General features: G+C 31.4%; 2 protein-coding genes and 1 long non-coding RNA gene across 3 annotated transcripts; 2 read left to right on the top strand and 1 right to left on the bottom strand.

Moving 5' to 3' along the window:
* Positions 1–815: 815 nt before the first annotated feature.
* On the top strand, positions 816–4,774 carry LOC145564385 (receptor-like protein EIX1). Its single transcript, XM_081624700.1, has 2 exons — positions 816–4,032; positions 4,293–4,774. The coding sequence occupies exon 1, from the start codon at positions 997–999 to the stop codon at positions 4,027–4,029; it is 3,033 nt and encodes a 1,010-aa protein (XP_081480826.1). The 5' UTR covers positions 816–996; the 3' UTR covers positions 4,030–4,032; positions 4,293–4,774.
* Positions 4,775–10,364: 5,590 nt separating this feature from the next.
* On the bottom strand, positions 10,365–11,932 carry LOC145564383 (membrane-associated kinase regulator 5-like). Its single transcript, XM_081624699.1, has 2 exons — positions 10,946–11,932; positions 10,365–10,825 (listed from the first exon to the last, which is right to left on the bottom strand). The coding sequence occupies exons 1-2, from the start codon at positions 11,841–11,843 to the stop codon at positions 10,752–10,754; spliced, it is 972 nt and encodes a 323-aa protein (XP_081480825.1). The 5' UTR covers positions 11,844–11,932; the 3' UTR covers positions 10,365–10,751.
* Positions 11,933–13,056: 1,124 nt separating this feature from the next.
* Positions 13,057–14,745, top strand: LOC145564382 (uncharacterized). Its single transcript, XR_014094815.1, has 3 exons — positions 13,057–13,324; positions 13,445–13,543; positions 14,481–14,745. It is a non-coding gene; the product is annotated as an uncharacterized LOC145564382 (long non-coding RNA).
* The last annotated feature ends 12,912 nt before the right edge of the window (positions 14,746–27,657 follow it).

Genomic DNA, 27,657 nt, shown 5'->3' with positions numbered 1-27,657 from the left:
GGTAACTTTTTCCTAATTCTCTAATTCTCTCTCTACTTTCTCTCTCTACTTTCTCTCTCTAAAGTACGATCGCTGACTTAAGCATCGGAGGGGCTTTCCCGGGTCACACCCCCGGGGCAGTTAACCTTCTCTCTTTTGCAGGCCTAGCTCTCGGACAGCAAGGCATAGCGGAGGGAAATTCGGACATTATTAGGACTTTGCCTTAAGACATCTTGACATTATTACCGTAACCCCGAGGAATACTTTAAGACTCCCAGGAGCAACTCTGTTTTCCAGAAACACTTGGTATAAAATAAAATCAATGGGAATTGGTCGGAAATTTCCAATTACATTTCTGGATTATATATGATGGTTATATATGATGGTTAAATTTGGAAAGTTATGCAAGTTGATGATGAATTATGACCGTGTTAGTTGGTTCAAAGTCTTCTAACTTCCCAGGGTCGTGTTCCCAAATAAATGAATAATATGTCACACTTCTATTTTGAACTTTGTACTGTATTAAGTTTAAATTAATAGTTACAATATTTTAACTCAATTAAGAAATAGAAATGTAATTTAGAGATGGTGTAGTACTCTAATTTATTTTAGTAGTCCATTATGGTACGGAGGGAGTAGTATGAAAAGTGCGATTTGGTAAATGAAAGATAATTTGCGTATTCGTACATAACACGAATATTCCTCAATGTTGTGTTCTCCAAAACTTAAATTTGGTTTGGTGAGATTCTTGTTCTCTGACTTTTTCAATCTCCACAACAAAGTAACCTAGTGAATGATGATGCAGTTTAGAGTTGGACCAGATTTACTAAATTACTAGTGCATTAGTGCTGACACAATGATGGTTTTTATTACAGCATAACCATATTGACTTATTGACAGTGTTTACACAGTTTTTCTGTTTCTATATATATCCAACACAATAGTATAACTGGTTTTCATTTACAAATTGAACCCTTTTGATTTTCATCCTTTATCTGTTGTCATCCATAAACAGAAATGCCTTACCATCGATTTTTGTGTGTTCTTTCTTGGCTTTTGCTACCGTGTTTTGTATTCCCTGCTGCTGCAGGGTTTATTAAGAATGGCAATACTGCTGTCCAATGTTTAGAAAAGGAGAGGAGAGCCCTGCTCCAATTTAAACGCGGTATTCAAGTTGATCGTTGTGGGTTGCTGTCTTCTTGGGGAGACCATGAAGAACTCCACCAAGATTGCTGTCTGTGGAAAGGTGTTCGCTGCAGCAACCAGACAGGCCATGTCGTAGAGCTCAATCTTCGTGGGGTGCATACAAATGCCCTTAGTGATCGTTGTCTGAAAGGTACGGTTGGTGCTTCCTTACTTGACCTTAAGTATCTGAGGTACTTGGACCTTAGTTTCAATAACTTTGTCCGCCAATCCATACCCGGCTTTATTGGTTCCCTTACCAATTTAAAGCATCTTAATCTCTCCAATGCTAATTTTAAGGGAGAGGTTCCTCATCAGCTTGGGAATCTCTCCGGATTAAGATCTCTTGATCTTAATTGTCGTTCTGAACTGAGTCCCCATGATCGACCTTATGTGAAAAGCTTGTCGTGGCTTTCTCATTTAACATTGTTGAATGACATCAATTTGAGTGGTATTGATCTTAGTAATGTCACTGATTGGTTCCATATTGTTAACAACCTTCCTTATCTAAGTGTCCTTAGAATGAGTGAGTGTCAGCTTTCTGTCACATATCCTCCATCACTTTCGTATGTTAATTCCTCTACCACACTTAGCGTTATCAGCCTTTCTAGCAATGATTTTGGTGGTGCTAATATATTCACGTGGTTGTTTAGTTTGAGTGAAATTAATACAACCTTGGTACACCTTGACCTCTCTTATTGCTTAATTTTGGCTGAAATTCCAACTAATTTTGGTGGAATGAGCTCTCTTTCATATCTTGATTTGAGATTAAATATGCTAGTAGGTCAAATTCCAAGCTCGATTTGGGATATGCCTAATCTTTCATATCTCTCGTTAAGTTGGAATGCACTCGATGGCTCTATTTCATTACCTGATAAAATTTCAAGTCATAACCTCACTCATCTTGATCTCTCTGGGAATTATTTTCAAGTCAGCCCTACTCTTTTGAAATCTCTTGGTCACTTATGCAGCATACGAGAACTTGCCTTAAGTAGCCAAAACCTCCCCTTTGAGTTCTCTGCCATCATGCAATCCTTATCTGTATGTGCACTCCACACACTCGAGTCTTTAGATTTGAGTAACAACATGGTTTGGGGTTCCATTCCTGATACGATCAGTTCATTCTCTTCGCTAAGGGAGTTACTTCTGTATGGTAATCAACTTAATGGCACCATTAGTCCAGCTATTGGAAGATTGTCTAAGCTTGAGCAGTTAGATCTTTCTTCGAATACCTTGTCAGACACTCTTTCTCAACACCACTTGTCGAATCTGTCAAGATTACGGACATTGTATCTGTCAGAAAATGCTGAACTTGTGGTGAATGTCAGTGATAACTGGATCCCTCCATTTCAACTCGACTCCCTAACCCTGGGTTCCTGCAAGTTGGGACCTCATTTCCCAAAGTGGCTTCAGACTCAAACCAAATTCTCCTGGCTTGACATATCCAATGCTGGGATTTCAGGCACTATTCCTGCTTCCTTTTGGGAGTCATTGCCATCCAATCTACAACTTTTGGATATGTCACGCAATAGTCTTTATGGGACACTTCCAGAAGTATCGATTACCTTTGATTTCCTCCCTCGAATAAACTTGAGTACAAACCACTTCAGTGGTGCAGTACCATCCTTTCTGGTAAATGCTTCAATGTTGTACCTAGACAACAATATGTTTTCTAAGCTGATACCTTTCTTGTGTCCTAAAGCCAAAACTAATATAACCTTTTTAGACCTTTCAAACAACATGATTTCAGAGAAGCTTCCAGATTGTTGGACATATTTTGACCAATTAACATCTCTTTACTTGGATAACAATAGTCTATCAGGAAACTTGCCTGCATCCATCGGTGAACTGAAAAACCTGCAGGCGTTGCACTTGCGCAACAATAAGCTTTCTGGAGAAATATCTATGCCTTTAGAGAATTGTTCATCTTTGGTTATTCTGGATTTAGCTGTAAATTCATTGAGAGGATACATACCCCGTGGGATTGGGAATAGTTTAAGAAATCTCGGTGTTCTGATCCTAAGAAGCAATAAATTTGTTGGGGGTCTACCTTCTAGTCTTTGTAAACTTTCTCATCTCCAAATCTTGGATCTTTCTAGTAATCGTATTTCTGGAACCATTACAACATGCATACACAACCTTACAGCAATGAGCAACACAACAGATCTCTTGCCAGTTATTGGTAAGGCGGGCATATATGGTTCATCGGATTCTGCAAAGCTTATGTGGAAAAGAGCAGAACAAAGCTTTAGCAACTCTCTGGGTCTTGTCAAATCCATAGATATTTCGAACAATAAGCTGGAAGGCCAAATCCCCTCTGGAATTTCACTTCTAACAGGTCTGTTTTCTTTGGACTTCTCAAGAAACAATTTGAGTGGAATCATTCCTCCCAAAATCGGAGAGTTAACATCTTTAGAGATGCTTGATTTATCAAACAACCGACTGTCTGGCAAAATTCCTGCAAGCCTTGCCCAAGTAAGTTCTTTGGCAATCTTGGATTTGTCAAACAATAAACTAGGCGGAAGAATTCCAATTGGCACTCAGTTACAATCGTTTAATGCTTCAGCATACATGGGGAACCCCGGACTTTGTGGTGATCCACTCCCCAAATGCCCTGGCGATGTTCCACCTAATAGTGCAATGGATGAAGATATCACTCAACATGAGGAGAGCAGTGATATTTTTCCTGGACTGTACATCAGTGTGGTGCTTGGCTTTATCGTAGGGTTTTGGGGAGTTTGTGGGAGCTTGGTGATCAAGACATCGTGGAGGCATGCCTATTTCCGGTTCTTTGATAACATGAAAGATAGGCTCTATGTAGCTGTTGCTCTGATCAAAATCAAAGTTTTGAGGAACTTTAGAAGTTAATTGGTAAGTCTAATCTTTTACAAGTTCAATTTTATATAATCACTAACAAATATTTGGAGCTCATTACTTCATAAGCTCTGTCCTCAGCTTAGCAGGAACTGTTCTATTAATATTGTGTAGCTTACTTTTGTTATAGATAAATCTTTAGTATAAATTTACTTATTTCCACTTACAATCTAATTATATGCTATCTTATATTTGTTTGATCATATCTAATATCGGAGGCATTAACTTATCTTTTGCGATTTCCTTTTCTTTTGCAGCTTATACCGTTATACGGTGTGTGTATATTGCACAAATGACCCGGTACATGAGTAGAGCAGATATTGGCCTTAGCAACCTGGACTGTTGCCTAAATCTGCAAATCAGCATTGTGTAATATTTGATAAAGAGTAGTTAATTTTAGCTTTACTAGCTTCTTAGAAGTATATTACTGCAAGGATAATACTTTATCAAAATTATACATGTCTTCTTCATAAAGGAGGCACACGGAGTAGTGATGTAGATGGTATTCGATATCAAATTTTTGGTGCCATTGTAAAACTTTGATAGTTAAGGTGTCGATCAATCGTACTTGCAGTTGCATACTACTAGTATCTTACTGTTATAAACTTATAATTCTATACACTTTGCCAAATTGATTGTTCTTGAGAGCAGTTAGAATGTTAGATTTGTCAAAAGCAGGAAATTTCAGTAGAATTTTTTTGAAGATTTTCCATCATCAAAGGTGGAAATCTTCTGGCCTTCGGCCCATCTAAGAGGCAGCTTTGAGCTGGGCTGACTGCAGTGTGTGCTGGTATATGTGGGTGTAGGCTGAGTGGCTTGACTCTTGAATCTTGATTTACATTAATCAAATACTCTATAATTTAATTGGATTATTGTAATGGTTAATAAATACGAAGTACATTACAAATAAATTAAGAGAGCATGAGTTTAATGATTAACTAGCATTTTGCTTTGCGTCAATAAAATTAGTGTTTAGCCTGGGTGATATCCCGGGTCATACATTATATATTATTGTATTATACTTTTCATGTATTATATTGATGGAAACGGAATGTCATTAGATTAATGAGGATGACACATGACAGACCAATGTTTAACATTACAAAAATAATTGTTAAAAGTTGACGGAGTATTATAAATTACAAAATGTTGAAAACTATACACTAATACATTTCTATGACTATATTTTTTTCTTATCTGTAAATTATTTATATTGGTTAAATAAATGTTTAAAAAATTACCAAAAAAAAAAAGTCAAAATAAAACGAATAATTTGAAACAAAGCTAGTAGATTCATACAATCAGCTAACTAATAAAATATGGTTGCTAATAAACATCGTTTCAATTGAATTATGATCTTTGCAGTTAACTTAACAATTTAAACACTTTTTACATAGTATTGTCAAACATAGTCTCAATTCAGACAACCAAGGTATTCAACTCTATTAAAATTAAGAAAGTGTACTAATAAAACCTAAGTACTATATGTAATGTTTATTATAATCGTCAGACATCTCTTGATCCAATATACCCCTCTTTTAGTTTGTAGTAGCCATACCATTACACTATTGCGTTGTTTTCGAAACTGAATTATACCTCGAGTAGGAAGTCAGCTTAATTAATTAATCATCTTTTCATCGATCCATTGGACTCGGACATATAAACTTATCCTAAGTTACTATGATCAGTAATCACTAATCCAAGTATTAACAAGATTATCATCATCTTTACTTCGTTAATGTCAAAAGTTGGTTAGGCTACATTTAATGTCAAATTCAATTATAGTAATGTTGTTATCTAGTTAAACAATATATTAAGTGGTAAATGTAGACACAAAATCATCAAAGAAACAGAGCAAATCTATTGATTTATGTTAAAAAATAATGGTTTGTTCACTTGTTGGGTCTTTGATTAATGTGTTGTCTAAATGCATAGCATTATACACTAGAAATTTATTATCAATTGTTTATTTTATGATGAGGTTGTCTACCAAGTTTCTTCAATGTTTGGCTATTTCCTTATAGTTTGGATTAATAATCTAATTAGAATTCTTTTTCTTTCCTCTTTAAGTGAGACACTTGGTTTAATTATCATGTTACTTGCTCAAGCTCTCAATTTTGTGTTCATAATTTTTAATTAGTAACTATGTTTAAGCTTAAGAATGCAAAAGTGATCTCATTATCACTGACACAAAATAGGTGTGTAAACTCCTTGTACTTTTAATATGGAGTAATCCCTATATTTTTATTGGAGCGTTCTACTTTGACTGGATATCTATATTGATAAATAGACCATTCATTGAGACAATTCTAACAACTTAACAAGTATCTACAAATTGTCAAAATCTCATGTACTCTATATTCCGTATTTGTCTAATATTAGTCAAAGGACGTACGGTGAATAGTGCAAAAATCTCAATGGGTGGATCACTTTAAAAATGAGGGAGTGTATGGAGTACATTATTTTGACTTTTGTATTATGCATATACTAACTTTGACTGCATAATACAAAATTACAAAGTATTCGAGGTGACAAAAACTGACTCGAAAACCTAACCCGATCTGACTTGGATAAAACCCAATTCAGAATTCTATGTAATTTTGATTTATATAGATGCAATATTGATTATGTAAAATATTATAGCATTAGTCTTAGGGTCTGTTCTCTTCAGCTTTATTTCAGTTCAGTTAAGTTCAAAACCTAATATTCTTTTCTCATAATCAGTTCAGCTCATCTCAATTTAGTAAATCAGAACAGGCCCTTAACTCATATATTTATAATATCAACTTTTTATATTCTTTTACTATGGAGTAATAGACAACACAAGCTTTTGATATTGAAAGTCGTTTGACATGTCTGCAGAGTGTGCGTGCCAGTGGAGGCAGTGATGCAATTATTGAAAAACAAAAGGAATAATACAAAGTATATTGATTAAGATTTAATGGACACTTAAACAAAAATTAAAGCTTCTACCATTAAATTTTCATAAGATTTTATTTTATCATTGACTTCCTTTAAATCTATAAGTGTGGCTAGGTATGAAAATGTATGATGCAAAGTACTACGACCATTATAAATTTGAGATCCACTATACAACTTCCCCGTTTTGTAATCTTTGACAATTTTGACACACAACTTCTCTCTTTTGGTCATGTTAGATTACTCGTAAATCCTTTTTATTTATTTATTTATTTAAATCTATCTAATGATCCAATTGCTTCCTCTACCCTCACATGCTCCAATTTCTCAATATATAAAATGAATTCACTAACTTTCATGGTCCTTGTATAAATATTCATGCCACTTATTATGATGAAGCCTTAGGAGACAAAGCTAATTTGGCATTAATATTCATGTTCATCAACAATTTAACGTACTCGTAGTAGTTAACAAGTTTGTGTTTCATCGTAATCTTGGAAACAAAGGAAGTATTAATTAAGGTCCTGTTCTCTTTAATTTATTTTCAGTTTAGTTCAGTTTATTTCTTAATTCTCTTCTCTTATAAATTTTTTGGTTCAATCCAGCACAATTCAGCTCTAATAAATTCGCTTAAATTCAGCTCAATTCAATTAATCAGAACAGATCGTAAGTATACAATGAATCTAACCCCTAATAGGGTAACATAAAATGAAACCAAAGTAATTTTAAAAAAAAAATACTAGTAATTGTAAAATGATTGTTATGTTAAAATTAAAAGTTGAAGGATAAAGGGAGAGGTAGTAACCTGGGTTGATTGTGATAAAATTGGAATCAAGGAAGTGATGAAGTTAGCTAAGTAGGCATGCAGGTAGTACGTATAGTAGGCGCAGGAAATTACACAGAGAGATCAAAGGCTATTACGTGCTTTACACGCCATCAGCAATCAGCATGACTCTGTCCTTCAGAACTTCTGACATACTATACAATACACCTTTGACCGCCACTGCTCACCTTCTTTTTACCGTATATGTACCCCTTTTTTTTTTTTTTTTTACCATGCTACTCGTACTCCGTATTAAATAATGTTACCGTTAACAGTTAACTCTTTTTAATCTACAGCTACATACACTACTTTACAAGTAAATTTGTCTTGCCCAATAAAATTCACCAACTTTTTTTTTTTATTCTTTTTTTGTAAATAATATGAATATCTTTTTAATGACATATTTCTCTAGTATAAGTTTTTGTTAATGCACAAATTTTCCGAATAATTACCTACCATAAATATAATGGAGTATAAAAATTACTCTTTTTTTTTTTTTTGTTGCAAATGAGGGGCTAGGCTCCGGAAAACAAAACTTAACAGAAATTAAACGTGATAACGCCACTCCTACAATATCATCATGCAAGATACATAAAAATTACTCTAACTCCGTAGAGTACATAAAAATTACTCCGTAATATTAATAAAATTTACGTTAGACGATAACATGAGTACAAAAACGGTATTAATTGAAATTTGCATAAGTGAGTTGATTCAATTACATCAGAAAGTTCAAGGCTAGCTATGTAGGCAATGTAGCCTATGCATATGAGTGATATGACCATGAAGCATGAACAGGCTACAGGAGTACAGGGTCGTCTTATATGACTTTCAACAAATTCAATTTATTCTTTCTCTTCTTTATGTTTTCTTTTTCGTTGTTTTACCCCAGCTTGACGTTAAAAATAAAATCAATTAAAATATAAGTATGGTGGAGGAAAAGAAAAGGTAAAAGAAAGAGAAAAAGAATAAGAATTTTATCATTTTTTTATAAAAGAAAAAAAAAATATATTACGGGAAAAATTAAGGATTTGATGTTGGTTGGAACGAGTGAGTTTTGAGCTTTAGAAAGTGGGTTTCCAAAAGATTGACCAAGTTTCTTTGTTTTTTTTTCTTTTTCTTTTTCTTTTACCCTTTCTCTTCTTTTGTTTTTCATGCCAAAAAATTTAGAATTTGCTTTTTCCTTAAAGTTATTTTAGGCATATATGCTCAATAAAGAAATTAGGAGTAATATAATTGATACAAGAAGAATTATTTGTTCTATTTTAACAATTGAATGTATTTCAGCAATAGAACTTGGGGAATTTCCTCTTTTTACTTAATCAATACATATATTATTGTACAAAATAAAAGAAAGAAAACCATTATTTAGTACAGAGTACAAACTATTTCAAGAAGAAAATTACACTATGAGTCATAATACTATTCATAAATTGCAGATTGACCTTGATTTACTGATTTATATCAATCAAGTTGTATAATCATATTAAATCTTCTTAGTATAGTACGCAATAAGAAGAATGGAAAAAATTAATATAACTTATACCATATTATGTTAGCGACTTAATGTTATATTTTTCGGAGTACTTAAGAGTATACACATGTACTATATCCTAAAAGGAGTAACTGCACTATTTTTATACGAATTATTCCTTATTAAATAACCTTCGTATATTAAGGGTCTGTTCTCTTACGTTGAAATTCAATTCAATTCAGTTCAGCTCAGCTCAATTCAGTTCAGTTCAGTTCAGTTCAGCTCCTAATTTCCTTCTCTTATAAAATATTCATTTCATTTCAGTTCAGCTCAGTTCAATTTAGCTCAGCTCGATTCAGTTCAGTTCAGCTGAGTTCAATCAATGAGAACAGGCCCTAAAAATACATATTACAAAATCTGTATTCCATAGTATATTTGAAAGTAAAGTTAAAATTCATAAATTGAAGCATCAAATGCATAAAAACAATCATAAGGGAAAGCTTTTGAACGAACTTAGCTTGCCATTCCCAATTCCCATACATAACTTTGCATTCACCCAAAATAAGGCTCATGGAGAAAGGAATATATCACGGAGGACCACGTATTACTATTATACGTTTATAACAAATGCCTTGTTTGCGGTAATTTATTTTTTGCTCCCACTTTTCATCACTTGTGGTCATCAACTCATAACTAATTTATCTATACTTTCTTCAGTTGCTCTTAATTCTTCCTTATTAATTTACTAGAATACATATATCAATTTTTGTAATACATTTTGACTTTAATAGTATTAAAGTTCTGCTTTGATCACATATTACCTCCGTTACATGTTATGTACAACGATTTGACATAGAGTAGAGAGGAAAAATATATAATCGTTGCACATAACTTGTAACAGAGGTAGTATAGTAACTTGTACTCGTGGATTTTGTTTAATGTATCTCGTGATATAATTTCAAAATATTTACACTACATGTATGATGAATATAAAGTACTCCGCAGTGTGAGTTTGTGACTCAAGTCATGTCTCATTAAAATGCAATGCTGTATCACGGACTTGAAAGAATAGTTGACGCTCCATTTCCAAAACAAAAAAAGAGAGAAGTGGTATATACAAAAGCTCATTATGATCATCATTAACAAAACAGAGTTAAAAGCTTTACAAGACGACTCAAGTGACCTAAGCTCACTCGTCACTCATCCACTGGTCATCATCATCATCACTCCTAACAAACTACTCTTCTAATCTCTAATTTCAATTCACCAAACAAAACCTTGTAAATTTCTCCCTCAAATACAGAGATAATTCACCAAACTGTATTTCCTAATTATCATTTTAATTAAACCCTAATTAATTAATTAATTATGTTTTGGGAGAAAAGATTTTCCCGCCTCTTTCTCACTCTCAAACCAAACAAACAAACAAACAAACAAAAGTTTACAGGCATCACCACTAATCTAATCATTTCATCAGCTTTTTTTTTTTTTTTTTGTTCTTCAGATTTTTTCTGACACTTGAATTGACTTCTCATGTGATGGATCACTGCTACATCTCGATAACGACGAATGTCCTGCAATATTAATAACAAATTCCATTAGTTTCAAATTCAAATTACTCACTCTAATTACATTTAATTAATCTTAATATTATCAACAATTGTATTTTCAAAATTACATAAAAACTATCCTACCTTTCGAAGTGGTGAGAGATCGTTTGCAGTGTTGAATAGCGCCTTCAATGCCGTCGCAAGGATGGTCGTTTTTCGCCGGGAAACTCGCCGGCGACGGAACTCCGATCATCGCTGAAGATGATTTACTCTTTCCTAGATGCTTACTCTTTGCTTTGAATCGACTGGTTTGCTTTTCTTCCTTTTTAATCAAAGGAATTGGCGTCGTTGTCGACGGTCTAGTCGGAGAAGCGACGAATTTCTCGGCGTCGCCAACCTTTTTCGAGGTTTTCGGCTTGATGAGATTTAGGTATTTTTGAACGACGTCTTTTGAGAAACGTTTCGACGTTTCTACGAAAGCGTCGGAGCTCTGTTTCTCGATCTTCGGACTGCTGGAAACGCTTGAGTTGTTGCTTCCACTCCGAGTGAACTTCGGAACGATTGAACCGTCTTCAATTCGGAATTTCACAGTTAATAAGCTTGAATTGCTGCGTTTTGGAGACGAAATCGACGAAACACTCTCCGTTTCGAATACATCCTCAACACGTTTCGATTTCTTATTGAATTTTCCGAACATAAACACTCGAAGCTTCGGAGAAGCTGAGCGAAGAATCGAAATCGGAGATTGAGGTTTGGACTTAATTTTCTTCTCAGATTCCTTCTGTTCTTCACAATTATAGAAGTTTTCTGATGAATCTTTGGAGCAAGGAGTGGAGAGAGAAAATTTGGAGTCGGAAGAAGGTAGTGTGAGCTCTAACTCGAAGAAAGAGTCGTCGTCATCGTCGTCGCTTAGCTCGGTGAGATGGTCGGAAATGGTGGAATCGGCGATTGTTTCAGCGCTATCGCCGTCGCTAGCGGTGGTTCCGGCGGCGACTTTAGAAGTGTTTGATTTCCAGAATTTAAGCATTGTTAAAACCTCCATTTTAGGTTTTTGTTGTTGTTGTAGTTGAGTCAAATGGTGTTTGTTTGAAGAAGGAAGGAGACAGGAGAGAGAGTTTTTTTGAATTGCTTTTTGATGGCCGTGTAGGGAAGGGGAGTGTGGAGGGGAGTCTTTATATAGGGGAGAAACAAGGAGTATCTCTACATTTTTTTTTATTTTTTTTTTTTTTTTTTTGGGATACTTTTCCTCGTTCTTTTTCTTTGGTTTGACCCTTTTTTTTAAAAAAAAATAAATATATGTGAGGTTAATTAGACATAACTAAATAATAAATAATACTAGATAAACTCCGTGCGATGCACGGTTTGTTTGAATTTTTTAAAATATATTTTTTATATATATATATTTATGTGCTAAAATTTGTTATATATTTAGATAAAATTTCTAATATCAAAAGATAATATTTTATATTTAATTAATTTAAACTGGAAAATCTCATTCGTCAATTTTGCTTATGTGTCATTTGAATTATTTAATTCTAAAAGAAATTAAAATCTCGTATTTAATTGGCTACCACTAAAATTTATTATCCTACGTAGCGCGCTGAAAAAATTAAATCCTACATGGCTCTCTAAAAACTCGGGAAAAAACTCCCCTTTATATATATATATATATATATATATATAGATTACTATGAAGGATCTTGTTAATGAATGTCCTGGAATGTAAGATAAACATTTAAAATACTCCCTAAAGTGGTAGTAATTTAAAAATGCATGAGACAATCACGTGTTAATCGATGTGATTAATACTCTTAGTTATCTTATCCAACGCCCTATAGACGTTCGCTAACTATTGTCTATGAAAAATTTGCAAATTGCAGCCATTTAAAGTTCGTATTTTGCAAATTGCAGCAATTTTAAAAAAAAATGCAAATTGCAGCCCAAAAGTTCGTATAAATTGTAAATTGCAGTCTGATTCAATTTTTTCATCGGTTTACATGTCGAAAAATTTTCGGTTAAGGTTTTAGGGGTCATTTTAGCTCTTAGGGGCCGAATTGAGCTCGGAATTAGCACAAAAATAACATAACACTAGTGGAAAAAATCTCATTCGTAACAAGCTATTTGTTGTATTTGTAACGGACACTATTTTGCCCGTTACGAATACTATATTACACGTAACAGGCGTATTGTGTCCGATACAAATGCCCAAACTTGGCCCAACTGATGAGAGAGCCCAATACTTGGCTTTTTAGGGTTTAACCTAATAGCCGTCATTCACCTCTTTCTCTCTCATCAGTCCCTCACTCCCTCTCTCTCCTCTCCTCTCCTCTCCTCTCCTCCCCGTCATTCACCTCTTTCTTTCATTTCAAACTCAGGCCCTCTCTCCTCTCCTCCATCAATCTTTCCCTTCCATTGGAGAAAAACAGCGAGATGGAACGACAAGAGGAAAAAATGGTTAAATGTTGTTTGATACAGTATACCACCGTCCACTGGCTCAATTTCTAACAGTTTTTCTTCATTGAAGTCTCATTCTCTCTTTCTTCATCATTTTCATCAATTCACTTCATTTCCTAAGAATTAATTTTGAAAAAATTTCTTCTGAATTTTGTAATTAATTCGAATTTGTTTTATACATATTTGTAGAAATCATCAATGGCGGTTCCTAAACTCGACAAGAAGACAGTGGAGAAGCGGGTGAAGCAATTTAAGAGGCCGCAAAGTGATCGTAAGAATTGCGTCAAGGTATAATTTCAGTATGAATTTTGCAAAATATTATGCGAATTTATTTACTAGATTCTCCATATTTTGCTTGATGTTTAATTATTTACAAAATGTGATAGTAAGCGAAGATTTTGCTTGAATTTGATGTTGTTAGTGGTCAATTTTTATATGAATAGTGTAGTTTTCATGTATAAAGGGCAATTTTTTCGATAAATTTTCATATGAACTGGAAATTCAAGGGTTTATTGATGGAAGTTGCGCCGGATCTCCTTCTATCCGCCCTTCCACCGCCTTCCGCCGCCCTCCTTCGCTGCTTCTCCCTAATCTCGCCGGGTTTGTTTGATCTAATTTGTGTGACTTGATTTGGATGATTGATGGGTTTGTGTTAATTTTGCTGGATATTTTGTTGTATAAATTAATTGAATCGAAATTATGTGTTTTTTTTTTTTTTTTTTTTTGGTGGAATGTGTCAAAGATTAATTCATTTTTTGGTTTAGTATAATTTTTGTGGGGTTATTTGATTAGGATTTTTATTTCATACATTAATTCAATTAAAAAAAGTAATCAAATGTAGGAGCTCTATTTATCTGTAATTCTAGATTTTGAGTTTAACTTTTTTTTTTTTTCTTATTTGTATAGTGATTTAAATGCTTAGAAATAAAAATGGTACTTTTCTCCTTATGTGTGCGGTACCCCTTTTGCTTGATTAAATTGAAGATCTTTACATTTGACATTGTTTCCAATTTATTCATAAATTTCTTATATGTATTGATTGTATATATCTGATTTTGACTTTCATTTTGTTATTTTATGACAATTCTATGATATTAAGTGAAGTTTGATATTAAGTCGAATACAAATTAAGTTTATTTTTTTATGATTCAATGATCTTGTGGATTTTGATATTATTTTTTTTTCAATTATGTTAATTTTGGTTTGTTGAAATTATTGAATGTAGGTGGAGCATATAATATCTACACAAGGGAGCTTAAGACTCAACGTCTCATACCACAAATGTCGGGATAAAACTTGTTTTTATTATAATTATGATTTGTTTTTGCTCTTTTATTAGTCTTAGTCTTATTATATGAGCAAGTTGATGTATTTTGCAGTGATAATGAATATATTTTTGCTTATAGTATATTAAATGTGTATTATACTTGTGTAATAAAAAAATTATTTGTGTTTTATACTTGTGTAATAAATAAATAATCTGTGTATTATACTTGTGTAAAAAAAAAAGAAATTATCTCATTATTTGATAAAATGATCCAGCATGTGCTAGCACGTGCTGGATTTTTTTTAAGTTGCATCAAACACTATTCGTAACGGGCAGATGTAATGCCCGTTACGAATAACCCGTTATTCGTAACGGCAAAATAAAAGCCCGTTACGAATAACGGGTTAATCGTAACGGGCACCTGAAACGCCTGTTACGAATAACCCATTATTCGTAACGGGCACTTTAAACGCCCGTTACGAATAAGTAGTTATTCGTAACGGACGGTGCCCGTTACGAATAATAATGGCCATCCGTAACGGCCGCATACGTAACGGACGGGCCCTTTTTGCCCGTTACGGATGGCCTTTTTTCCACTAGTGTAAGTGTCTCATTTTTACAGTTTTCCACATATCGATACATTTTTGTTACCCTTAAGAACTAAAATGGCCCCTAAAACCTTAAGCGAAGATTTTTCGACTTGTAAACCGATGAAAAAGTTGAATTGGGCTGCACTTTACAATTTATACGAACTTTTGGGCTGCAATTTGCAATTTTGTTTTTAAATGACTGCAATTTGCAAAATACGAACTTTAAATGGCTGCAATTTGCAAATTTTCCATTATTAAAGGACAACAAGCTAAAATTTGTCGTGGTGAAAAGGAGTTATGCCTTGTTATTGTTGTAACTTGAGGATGTTATACCAAGTAAAGGTCTATTTAACCATGTCTTCTCTAAGCATACATACCATAAAAGATGAATCTATGTAAACTGAAATGGTCTACAGCAGTCGCTTTGCTCCAAACCGAAAACCTTTAAGGCGTGCATTCATTCTTGCACGTGAGATCAACTAAGCCAAACCAAGGGTTGCTCCCCCAATATCGCCTTGACTAGGGGTGGCAATTTGGGTCAATAGGTCGGGTTCGAGTCAAATTTCGGATTATACTTAAAAACTATCAAAAATAGTGTAAAACTTAATATTATTATGAAATATGAAATTTGGATCAAATCGAGTCGAATTCGGGTTGGGTTGTCGGGTCGGGTCAAGAATTATCAGCCCTAGCATTGACCTCCAAATTCCGATACTTGTGAAAACCATCCACTTTCAGTTGCTGATTTGGTATAACATTAAGGCTTCGTTGTTCATATGATCGATTTTGTTGGAAATTATATTTGCAAGAACAATTTTTGTTTTTTGCGTTTATTAATGTATAAATGTAGTTGTTAAAGTGTTAATATTTTTGATTATCTACATGTGAAAATTATACAAGTATGTTGATAAAATACACATGTAGGCGAATCTAACAATATTTCTTATGACCATTGCTTTATATAAATCTTTTTTTTTTTTTTTTTTTTGACAGGTGCTTTATATAAATTCTGTGTCATTAACTTTAATTTTATAAAATATGAGAAAATTGATCTAGGTTTCGATTTTTATTTATAATGTAATTGTTTAAATTAACTAAAAAAAATAGATTTAATTATGTTGTTTTGAATTATTTACAATCTAAAGTCCTTTCACATAATGTGTGGATAAAATAGATAGACTACTCTCTTCGTATCTGAAAGAGAATAGAAAAATAATAATAAATTAATAATAATAATACCCGTAAGATTTTTGTATTGTAGGAGGGTAGATGACTCATCTATACAATAATCTAAAAACATTTTTTGAACATTTTGATAATTATTTTTGCTAAAGAGGGGTTAGAGCCCGACAAGCTAAGGTAAAAAATAAAATAATAATCAACAATGAACAATATGTGGTAAGGCCACACTTATTATATCATCCATTTTATTCTTGTGGAGGTATAAGCTTGTAAATTGTTTAACATAAAACTTGTTCCCTTTTACAGGTAGATTATACCTCGTAAGACATTGGGAAAGGAAAATGATTACTGTAATACACATGTGTAGTTTCTTCGTTTAATTAAGGATGTGTTCTATTTATCTAATCTCACCTTATTTATGAATTTTTTAATGTATTATATTCACTAGATTTTACGTAGCACTTATTTGAACATATATGAAATTAACTTATCAAAAACTTATTTTAATTGTAATTATAATATGGGTAACCCTTATTAGAACTTTTTTTGCATGATCTTGTCGTATTTAATCTGAACTTATTAGATTTTAAATAAATGAAAGTAATAAGGTTAGAGAAACAGCCATTAGTTGAAGCACGTAAGCACTTCCATTTCAATCATTGATATATTTAATTAATTATTAGTAGAAATACTGTATTTTGAAAATATAAGTGGAAGCAAATCTAATAACATTGCACTTGATTATGTTTGTATGGCAAAAATATTACTGTACTACGTATATTTATGTTATATTCTTTTAGTTATTTCTTTTTTATTGAACACAAGATTATATGTACGGTTTAGATTGTTATCATCCTTATATGTCAATTATAAAATTTTCGTATTGAAAACATGGGCTAACACAAATCTAGCAAGATCTAGGCATTGACATAACTAAGCACAGAATCAATAACACTTTGTATCTTATATTCGTAACAACAATTGGCAATTATAGATTGCATCATAAATCTCCAACTCAACCTATGCTACTACTATAAGTAATATTAATCTTTAATAGGAGTATTATTAAATAAAATATGATGTAATGAATGATGACATAAGAATTAATATTACAAAACTGAAAAATAAACATATTAAAATAATAAAAAAATGTGAAGTAAGTAGTGAATAAGGAAAATGTTGGTTGCAGGTAAATCTCGAAGGGAGTGTGTCTAAGAGGAAGACAAAGAAAAGGGTGTAAAATGGGAGTTAGATACAAAGTACGTAATGAAAAGGGAACAAGATATTACGAATTTGAGTGAAGACAAAGTTAGGGATACCCGGCTACGTTACTCTCGGACTTTTTGTTCCTTTCTCATTTTACGGCCCATTTTCCTATTCTAATTCCACCTCTTCCATTTTCTTAACCATACAATTACATAAGAGTTGCGGACCTTCCATAATTTTATTTATGTGAGGCCTAGGTTTCAATTGAATATATAACCCTACTTCTTGATCTAAGTTAAAGTTTTCCAATCATTATTATAGCTAAACTTGTTTATGCCTCAAATAAAGACGTTATATATTTAACTGTATAGTAATTCACAGATTGACAGCTTTGTTTATGACACGTCTCTAGCCTACGTATGTGTAAGCTCCGCCCTTACTACAATTGCACAATTATGCTAACTATCGATAGAGTTTTGTCTTAACAATATGTAAAGGTAATTATAAAATTATTAGCTTGATTTCATTTTTGATCGAGTGAAAGGAAAATATGCATTATTGATTTATTGTCGATTGTGCCTTTAATAATTTACAAAGTCTTAAAAATAGAGGTAATACAATTGAAGTGTATATTACTAATGGAATTCTTTACAATAATGTTTCCTAACTAGAACGTGTACAAGTGGGGTGAGGGAGAATTTATAAACTCGTACTACAATTCTACCATCACAAGAGATAATTCAGAATAGGCTATTTTATCACGATTTACTTCACAAGCCAATCATATATGATAAATAAAGTGCAAATTAAATTATTCGATTAAAAAATTACAGCAACCTATTGTATCACTCAGCCAATATATAAATGTGAGTGTTTCTTTTATTAGCTTTAAAAAAAAAAAAAAAATACTAAGTCTAATCTTTTGCCATTGGTTCAAGTAAGAGAAAAATAATAGTGTATCAATCCTAATTAGTGAGTTATGATGTTATATAAGTTAAATTGAGTGACAAGTTACCTCAAATTTTATTATTTATGTGGCCAATTCATCATTATTTACGTAGTAACATGTCAATACAAAACATTCAAGTACTCACAATTGTATTTTAAAGAAGACAACATAATGGAGAGCATAGATGAGCTAGAGGAAGAGTAGAGTGGAGATAAATGAAGATCAACATTTCTTGCGAATCAAATGTGCAATCTGAAAATCCGTTTTGGTCATTAATACGTGAAATGGCATATACGAGTAGCAATAAATGAGTAATTGGACAACATAAGTGATGGGCAAATGGTTGGTCCATTGGAACTTGGTTGTCCCTTCACTTATTGGAAATGAGTCGCAAATGAAGCTGTTACTTGGCCATGCGATTAAGCCTTCTACGTGGATATTTTCATTGCCATGGCAAAAATGGAGTCGAATATCGCATGTCAATTACGTACACATCTAATGATCGAATGGTACTTTGTCTAGAAGATTCAATCTCCCATCGTGCTACAGATCGTATGTGCGTGTTGTGCTGGTCTTAATCTCAATGTGCGTATCGTGTTAGTCTCAATCTCAATATAACTTTTTAAATATATAATTTTTATTCCGACTAGTTATATTAATATGCAATTAAAGATATGTGGACTTTTAGAGTATAGTAATACGTAAACATATATATATTTTTTTAAGTTATGGTCTAATATATATATATATATATATATATATATATATATATATATAATGCACATGGGAAAGTTATGGTCTAATAAGATATGAATAATATTATTTCTAGAATTATTTTCATCAAGAAAAAGTAGTAACATATATGAAATAAGTGGAAAAGACAAATTCAAAGTTAGTATTAACACAACACTAAAAAGCTCATATGTTTATGATAAGTTAAATGAAGCACATTAAGTAAAATCGGTACAATAATAATAACAATTTCCTTATTCAAAGAATCAAAGCATTCCTTAATATGGACTTTGTATAGCGAAATGAAAACCTTATCATTACTAATCCAACAACAAAAAATCAGCATAATGATTCAAAATTAAAGAATTAGATTCCTAATTAACCGTACCAAGTACCAATCCCCTCTATATACAACATCATTTAGAATGGTTTCTTCTTCGAAAAAATAGAAATGCATGTATCAACATTATCAAAGTCCCTTTCTCAATTTTTCTGATGGTATGGTAACCCTGTATGCAAAATTATGAAACAACCAATTAATTGCTCATAAATGCGGTATTTTTTCTATTTGATTAATGACATATATTTCATAAACCTCCAAGAGTCCAAGGCAAATGTACTTGTTAGGATGCCTTTAATTAGGTACATCAAGTGACCTAGTACAAGCAAGTTAAAACCTAGTTGCATGTCATTAAGTACAAAATATGTTTTAGAACTTCTAAAAACCTAATTTAAAGTATATATCCCTATTCTTTTGTTTTCTCTATTGACTTGACAACTTTGCTATTCGCTAGATCATCTTGTTGTTTTATCAGTATTACATTAGTTTTAAGACCTTTGTCATATCGATTCAAAACTTCTCAGTTTCTCACAAAGTCACAAGTCAACCTGTTTTCTCATGTACGAGTATTGGTAAAACAAAAAAACTTTCATCTTTATTTCTTTTTGTACACTTTTTCTTCTTCTACTTAACTTTTCATTACTCCATCCATGTACTAATTTAGCTAGGCCAATTGGTTGATCGTGGTACCCCAACATCAGCACAACATGGGTAAAAGCCATAAATTTATGAAAAATTAAACCCCTTAATTTTCTAGATTAATGGAGAATGATCCTTTGATATCGCCAACATTAACTCGAATTATTTTACCGCAATCTACAAAACAGAATTTGGCACAAGGATATCATCAACATTTGATTTCCACCGTATAAGAACAGTACTACATAACAAACACACCACTCTTGTTATACTAACTGTTCACTAGGTATATTTTAAATTTAAATTATATACCAAACAAGTCTCGGATGTATATCGTAGTTTAAAAACAAATATGATTTACGCTAAAAATGTATGAATGACGTTAAAAAAAACTTAAATTAGGCACATTTGTATGAACTATATGTAAAGAAATTCCGTATAGACACAAAGAATAAATGATGTACATATAAGCAATTTTGGATAGATTGAACATAAATAAAGTACGGATGCATGTTAGAATAACAATGTTTGACGTTTGTAAACAATTTTAAAAAGTAAGGGAAAGTGATTCGATAATTTTATACGAAGTACTCGTAATTAGGTGGATTATTTTATTTCTTCGTTCTCTCTGTATGAACTTCGGTTAGTTCGGTATACCATCAACCTTTTTTCAATATATGGTCACCAAGCGACCAAGCCACTCAGAGTGAAGTGGAATACAAGTTCAATCAATACATTCAAGAATTGAATATAGTGTAGTACATTAATTGGTATACCTAATAGATTTTGACTATAGTACACTAATTTGAAAGTTTGAAACTTGAGTCAATACTGAATATGGGACATTACTTCATGGTGAAACCTAAAGCTCAAGAATAGTCTAGTTGTAAGTACAAACAACCAAGTGAGTAAAAATTAAAAAGGTTAAGAAGAAGAGAAGAGCAGAGCAGAGAATACCCAAAAGAAACCAGGGAAAGTGAGTAACTATGCGTGTGTGTCGAAAGAAAAGGCCAAAAAGAAAGAAAAAGATAGAGCTCCTCAAAATACACCAATTACCTAATGAAGTGTCTCTCCTTTGCTTTTAGACTTTAGAGAGCACCCTTCATATTTATTTGCAGAATAATTTTGTACACTTTCACAAGCCAATTACTTTTACCATCAAAAGAAGTTCCATCATTTTCTTATTTACTCCATCTACCGGTTCATATTATTTGCGACATATATATATATATATACTCCGTCCATAGTTACAATTTATCTTTTTATGAGTACTATACTTCGTAAATTGTATGTGGTACTCCGTGTGTATATATATATACATATATATATATGATGGAGTATTTTTTATTGTTTACCAATACATAAAAGTAAAATGTAATAGTGCGGTGTAATACGTTGTACATTGTTTTATACTTTTACTAGATAAAGTCCATGCGATGCACGATTTGTTTGAATTTTTAAAATATATTTTTTTTTGTATTTATGTGCTAAAATTTCTTACATATTTAGATAAAATTTCTAATATCAAAAGATAATATTTTATATTTAATTAATTTAAACTTAAAAATATCATTCGCCAATTTTACTTGCGTGGCATTTGAATTAATTAATTCTAAAAGAAATTAATAATCTCTTATTTGATTGGCTACAACTAAAATTTATAATATTACATGGCGCGCTAAGAAAATTAAATCCTATGTGGCTCTCTAAAACATTGGGAAAAAACTCCCCTTTGTATATATATACTAGTTTTGTGCCCGTACGATGCCCGGGTTGTTTATTAAATTTTAAGATAATCTATATATCAAATTATAAAATGTATCATTGATACAAAATTAGTTATTAGGAATTGATGTGATTTTGTGACAATTTGCTATCTAGTAGACATGTAATGACTAATAATAATGTTGGTGGAAATGTTCAAAACCCGTTAGATTGACCCGAACCCAAAACTTTGGGCAAGGGTTGAACATTTCTTGACTTGTAACCTAAAGTGACCCAATCCGAGATGACTTATGACCCGACCCTAATTGACAGGTCTACATAGTAATAAAATTTTATTAGGTTGTGAAATATATCATTTTAACCGATTAGCATATACTATAATATAAATGGATGTTTTACGCTTTGAACTACTTCCTTCGCTCCAAACAAAGTATATTATTATATAAAAAATAAATGTATATGATAATTTTTTAAAATTATAATCTAATAATTTTTTTTTGAATAAAATTATGATACATCTAAAATATTGGTATTTTATCGAAAATAAAACTCTAAACTAACAATTTTATCTAAAATTCTATCCAAAAAGAATTCTAAACTAACTTTTTTTATCTTATGAAGTATATTTAAATCTATCCAACGTGACGCGACACTTGGCGAAAAGTTAGAACGCCAGGTGTCGTTGCCTCATGAGCTGGCTAAAAGTTTAGCTTTATATATTAGTTATATGATATTAGATTGGTCTTAATTACGTTTATTAAATATCAATTTTTTTTATAATTTTTATTTATAATTGTACTTCTTAGACATTTGTGATCAAATTTGTATTTTAATAATTATGTTAGCAAATATTCTGAAAAAAGACTTCAAGAGGAGCATCCTATTAAGTTATTGCCCACCCAAAAAAAGGTTTGACCTAATTTAGGCTATTTAGACCCAAAATTAAAACCTCAAAACTTTAAAATTTTGTTCTAAAAATAAAAATAAAAAGAGCTTTACAGTTATTTGTAGTCCTACTAACCTATACTTTGAAATTCCTTTATTCAGCCTTTTTATCCTTTCGAGTTATTTAAAGGTAATTTATCCATTTTGACTCAAAGAAAAGAGGAGGTATCCGAAGTTGTAAAGTCCACCAAGCTATTCTATACAACATGCATTCGTAAATTGCACTTTAATTTTAGTCTCCTAGCTTTAGTACTAAAGATAAAGAAATAAAGAGCATTTGTAAAATGTATATAATTTTTCATACTTGTTAAAAGATAAATTTAAAGGCTCAAAGGAGCCTTAGCAAAGAAAGAGTACTCGTATGTAGTAAAGGTGATGTGACCAATTTCTTTTACTCCTTTATGGTTGGAAATTTATTTTTTTAATTGTATTTATAATTATCAGAAGGTAAATTGAAATGTTTAACTAAAAGAAATCTGTATTTATTTTATAAAAGCTTATGAAAAGTAATTTTCATTCATGTGTAATGCTGTTGAGAGTTTAAACTATTATATTGCCTTAATAGGTGTATACAACACACTATGAATAAAGTGTATTGGCACAAGTGATCTTTATATAGCTTTGTTAGTTAAGACTCTTAAGAGCCTTGAATTGATCATGCTTCAAAATTGCTAAATAATAGCATTGGTAAGAAGCAAATGATTAATAAACTATGCGTTTTGGCATTTCATACGTGTTATTATACTAAGATACTATCTCGTCTATAGTTCACCTTATTTTCATTGATTTCAAATTTAAAGCTACTATTTTAGAATAGTTTATGAAAAAAAAGGTCCATCCATAAAGACTATTCAAAGTACAATTAGCTAAAGTAATTTCTATTAAGTTTATCTACAAGTTCGACCATGTAAAAATTAGATGACTAAAATACAACTTTTGTTAAATAATGTTATAGTTTATTAGTCTATTGGATAAAAGACATACTTCATTTGAAAAGTGTTCTACCTATTCAATTTGTCAATAATACATTGTAATAATCTCACTAATACTTTGTAATTATCTAAATGCAATGATAAGAAAGAATAATTTATCAAAAGAAAACAAGTGAGAAAGAAAAAGCTAAGAATGAAAAAAGAACAAAAAGCCCAACATTATCTCGTGAACAATCGAAGACTTTGCTATGGGTCGGCTAGAGTTGTCTCCTAGCTATCATTTTTTACTCTCACTAATTTTAATACAAATTAATAAACAAAATAAAAAAAAAAAAATTAAATTAAATTAATTAAAAAATAATAAAAATTTAAATTGGTCAATTAGATTCATGGGAAAAATCTATCAATCAAACAACGATTTCACGGACTCATATATACTATGGACATAATAATCATTGCAATCAAAGATTCTATGCCCTCAAATTCATGATGATGAACAAAGCCAAAGCTACAATTTGGATTTAATGGCCCCCACAATTTTAATGGTTAGTAGGAGTAACAAGTTTCTTTACCTTGGATAATTCTCTCTATTTGTTTAATTGTAGGTGAGTTAAGGAACATCAACAAGATAATCGATAGTGGTAGTTGGTAGTTGAATTCATGTTGTTGGATTAAGATTGATGATGCTTATTAACCATACTATTATGATCTAATTATATCACTAGCAAGCAATTTCGTTGATTTCGGGTATGTGTATCGCGTAATAATAGTAGTTACAATGAGCAATGATTTCAAATTAAATTAATTATTAAGGAGTATATGTATACTAAAATTTAATTGATTTTTGGAACTCATTTATTTATCATTTTAATGTATCATCACATAAAGGATTTAATTTAAACTTGTACTATGTACATGTTCGTCTTTTTGAGAGTGATGATGAAATGATGTAGTATTTGAATTAGTACTAGATTTATATAAGCATACATTGTAGCCATTATTAGCATTTTCAACTCCAATCGATTCAGTTCGGTTTAGTTTAGTTCAATTTCGTTCCCAATTTTCTTTTTTCATAAAATATTCATTTTAGTTCAGTTCAATTCAATTTGGTTCATTTCATCTCCAATCAGTTCAATTCAGTAAATCAAAATAGGCTCTTACTACTTATTTCTATGAAGAATAGGCAAATTGGAATGAATTAACTTATTATATTAGTTGTCAACTATTGATTGTTCATTTGTTCTATTAATCTATTAATTAGTTCAGTTCAGTTCAGTAAAACAAAATAGGCTCTTACTACTTATTTCTGTATGAAGAATAGGCAAATTGGAATGAATTAACTTATTATAGTAGTTGTCAACTATTGATTGTTCATTTGTTCTATTAATCTATTAGTAGTTGGTAACTTACTAGTACAAACTTGATTAATTAAGACATTTTCTTAATAAGTCTTGTGTAAAGCAGAACAAACTTACGTTAATTTTATTGCAAGACGGTCAATATAAGGGGAGCTTTAACAATTTTTATCTTAACTTTAACCTTATTAACGGTAACTTTTAATTTGTATAAGTTTGATTGTATTTTAATGTGTAATTTCTGAAAATACATTCTTTAAAGGCTAATATGATTAATTTAATATATTATAGATATTTTTTTAAGGTTAAGTTTTTTGTTATAAAAATGAAAACTTTAAATATTTTCAGGGTAACCTTAACCCATCTTACAATAACTTGATGAAAGTCCGCCTTAATCAGGAATTTGTGTAATAAAATATATCACAAAAACGAATACTAAACCGTACCGACTATTAAGTAAACTAGTGAATGTCTTGAACAATCCTTTAAGTGTAACATTATTTTATTTAGTGACTAGGAAAAGCATGCGTGATAAATAATTAAATGGATATCAATTATTGAAGAAATATGTTCCTAAAAGTGGAAAAGGAAAAAAAGAAAATAATTAAATGGATTTTGTAACATGAATTAAGAAAAGACAACTAAAACAATTTTTCATTACTACCATAAATGCCCCATTTGTTTGATGTAAAATGTTTTTATGGAAAAAAATTATTAAGTACATTTTAACTAAACCGTTGACATAAAAATGAAATATTTGCATTACAAGAGAGTTAGTAGTAAAATTTCTCATGACACTTTTCCATGTATTGGTATGAATACTAGCTAATTATATAATATATATACCTCATAAGCTAAACATTGGTATTCAAATTACTTTGTTGTTGAACATCATTGTATGAATTTTTGACACTAAAAGTTATTCCAAAGGCAATTATTAAAAACCCTTGAAAATTTATAACCTAATTAGTAATTACGCATAGTGTTAGAAAATCTATAGCATTTCTATGACTATCACTTTTCATTGAAATGTAAGCTTTGCTTTCTATTTTCATGAATATGGCATGGTAAAAGTATGTTAGAAAAATGTAACTATGTGAGAGTTTTACTTTTTCTTTTGGTAATTTCTTCACTTGATGACCTATGACTTACACAAGCATGATTGTATTTATAGTCAAATCTATTATCATTAGACAGCAATTTTGACCCTTTTTATTTTAATTTTTAATTGTATTTGAAATGTTTTTATTTATTTATTAAAACACAGTATACCTAAATAAAAGATGCCCAAGAAAAATATGAGTATGAAACTATGAATCATTGCAATGCTTAATTTTTACTCTCTCCGTCCCATAATATTATTTCTGTTGTATTTTTACATAGTATGTAAAGATCATTATACCCTCATTTTTTTAATTTTATTTATTGTAAATCAATTTACCCTTAAATTTTGCACATGTCTTGTACTTTTTTCCATTTTCTCTCTCTAACTTTTGTCTATGATTGTAATTTTTACTTTTATTAATGAACATCATCCACTTTCTCCTCTTATTTCTTAAATAACGTGAAAAAACACAAACAAAAACTATATTATAGGACGGAGGGAATAAATTTTTACTATTCATGTGTTATGGAGTGGGGTTATAAATGAAAAAACCATTAAATGATAAAAGACAAGTTTTGAGTCCATGTAATAAATGTTGGGCCAACTGTATAATTGGGAGGCCAATTTGCTCATTTATTGGGCTAGACACTCTCCGAAACATGGGCCATACATTATCATAGTAGTTACAACTAACAACATTAAAGGCCCAATCTATCCAAGAAGGCATATTCTATTTCAGCATTTCCTACTTCTTCGCAAAATATGAGCATATGCCAATATTCCATCTTTTCTTTAGAAAAATCTGATGTCTATTTCTTGATGATAATATGAAAACTTACTACAACTATCATCTTCAAAACACCTTCATTTTCCATCAAAATGAGAAAAAGAGAAGAAACTCGTTTCGAGTTTCACGACTTTGGAGTTATTCCATAATCATGTTACTGGTAAGTCCTAGTTACAAGCTTGTTACACCTTTAATTTATGATTTATGTATCATTTTCGGTAGAAAATTATAGGATGCTCTTTTTTAAACCTTTTAATCTACGACTTACAGAGTTGCATCATCTTTAGTCACGTATGTTTACGTTCGTCGTTGTGTTATTGTTGAGAATTTGATAGACTGATGAATTGATGAGTTTGGTTTAAGTCTTTTATATTGAATTTTTAGCTTTTAGAAGTTTAGAGTTATTTTTGGAACATTCTTTCAGAACATATATATCGGTGTTCTACCGACCATTCTTTCAGATGATGAGCCTGATGACTTAGATTTAACTTCAATAACTCATGTACACCAGCCAAATACGGAGTACAAGTTATACTAGTATACAACTATACAAGTACTGTATACATATTTTGGGCTAGCTACCTGACCTATTGGGTTTAAGGTCTAATTTGGTGGGCTAACAGCCCAAACCCATTTAAGGCGATGGAA

This window comes from Chenopodium album, chromosome 10, assembly GCF_948465745.1.
Source record: "Chenopodium album chromosome 10, dcCheAlbu1.1, whole genome shotgun sequence".
NCBI classification, from domain to species: Eukaryota; Viridiplantae; Streptophyta; class Magnoliopsida; order Caryophyllales; family Amaranthaceae; genus Chenopodium; species Chenopodium album.
The sequence above is the reverse complement of the archived record's forward strand: the minus strand, read 5'-3'. Positions and strand labels throughout refer to the sequence as shown.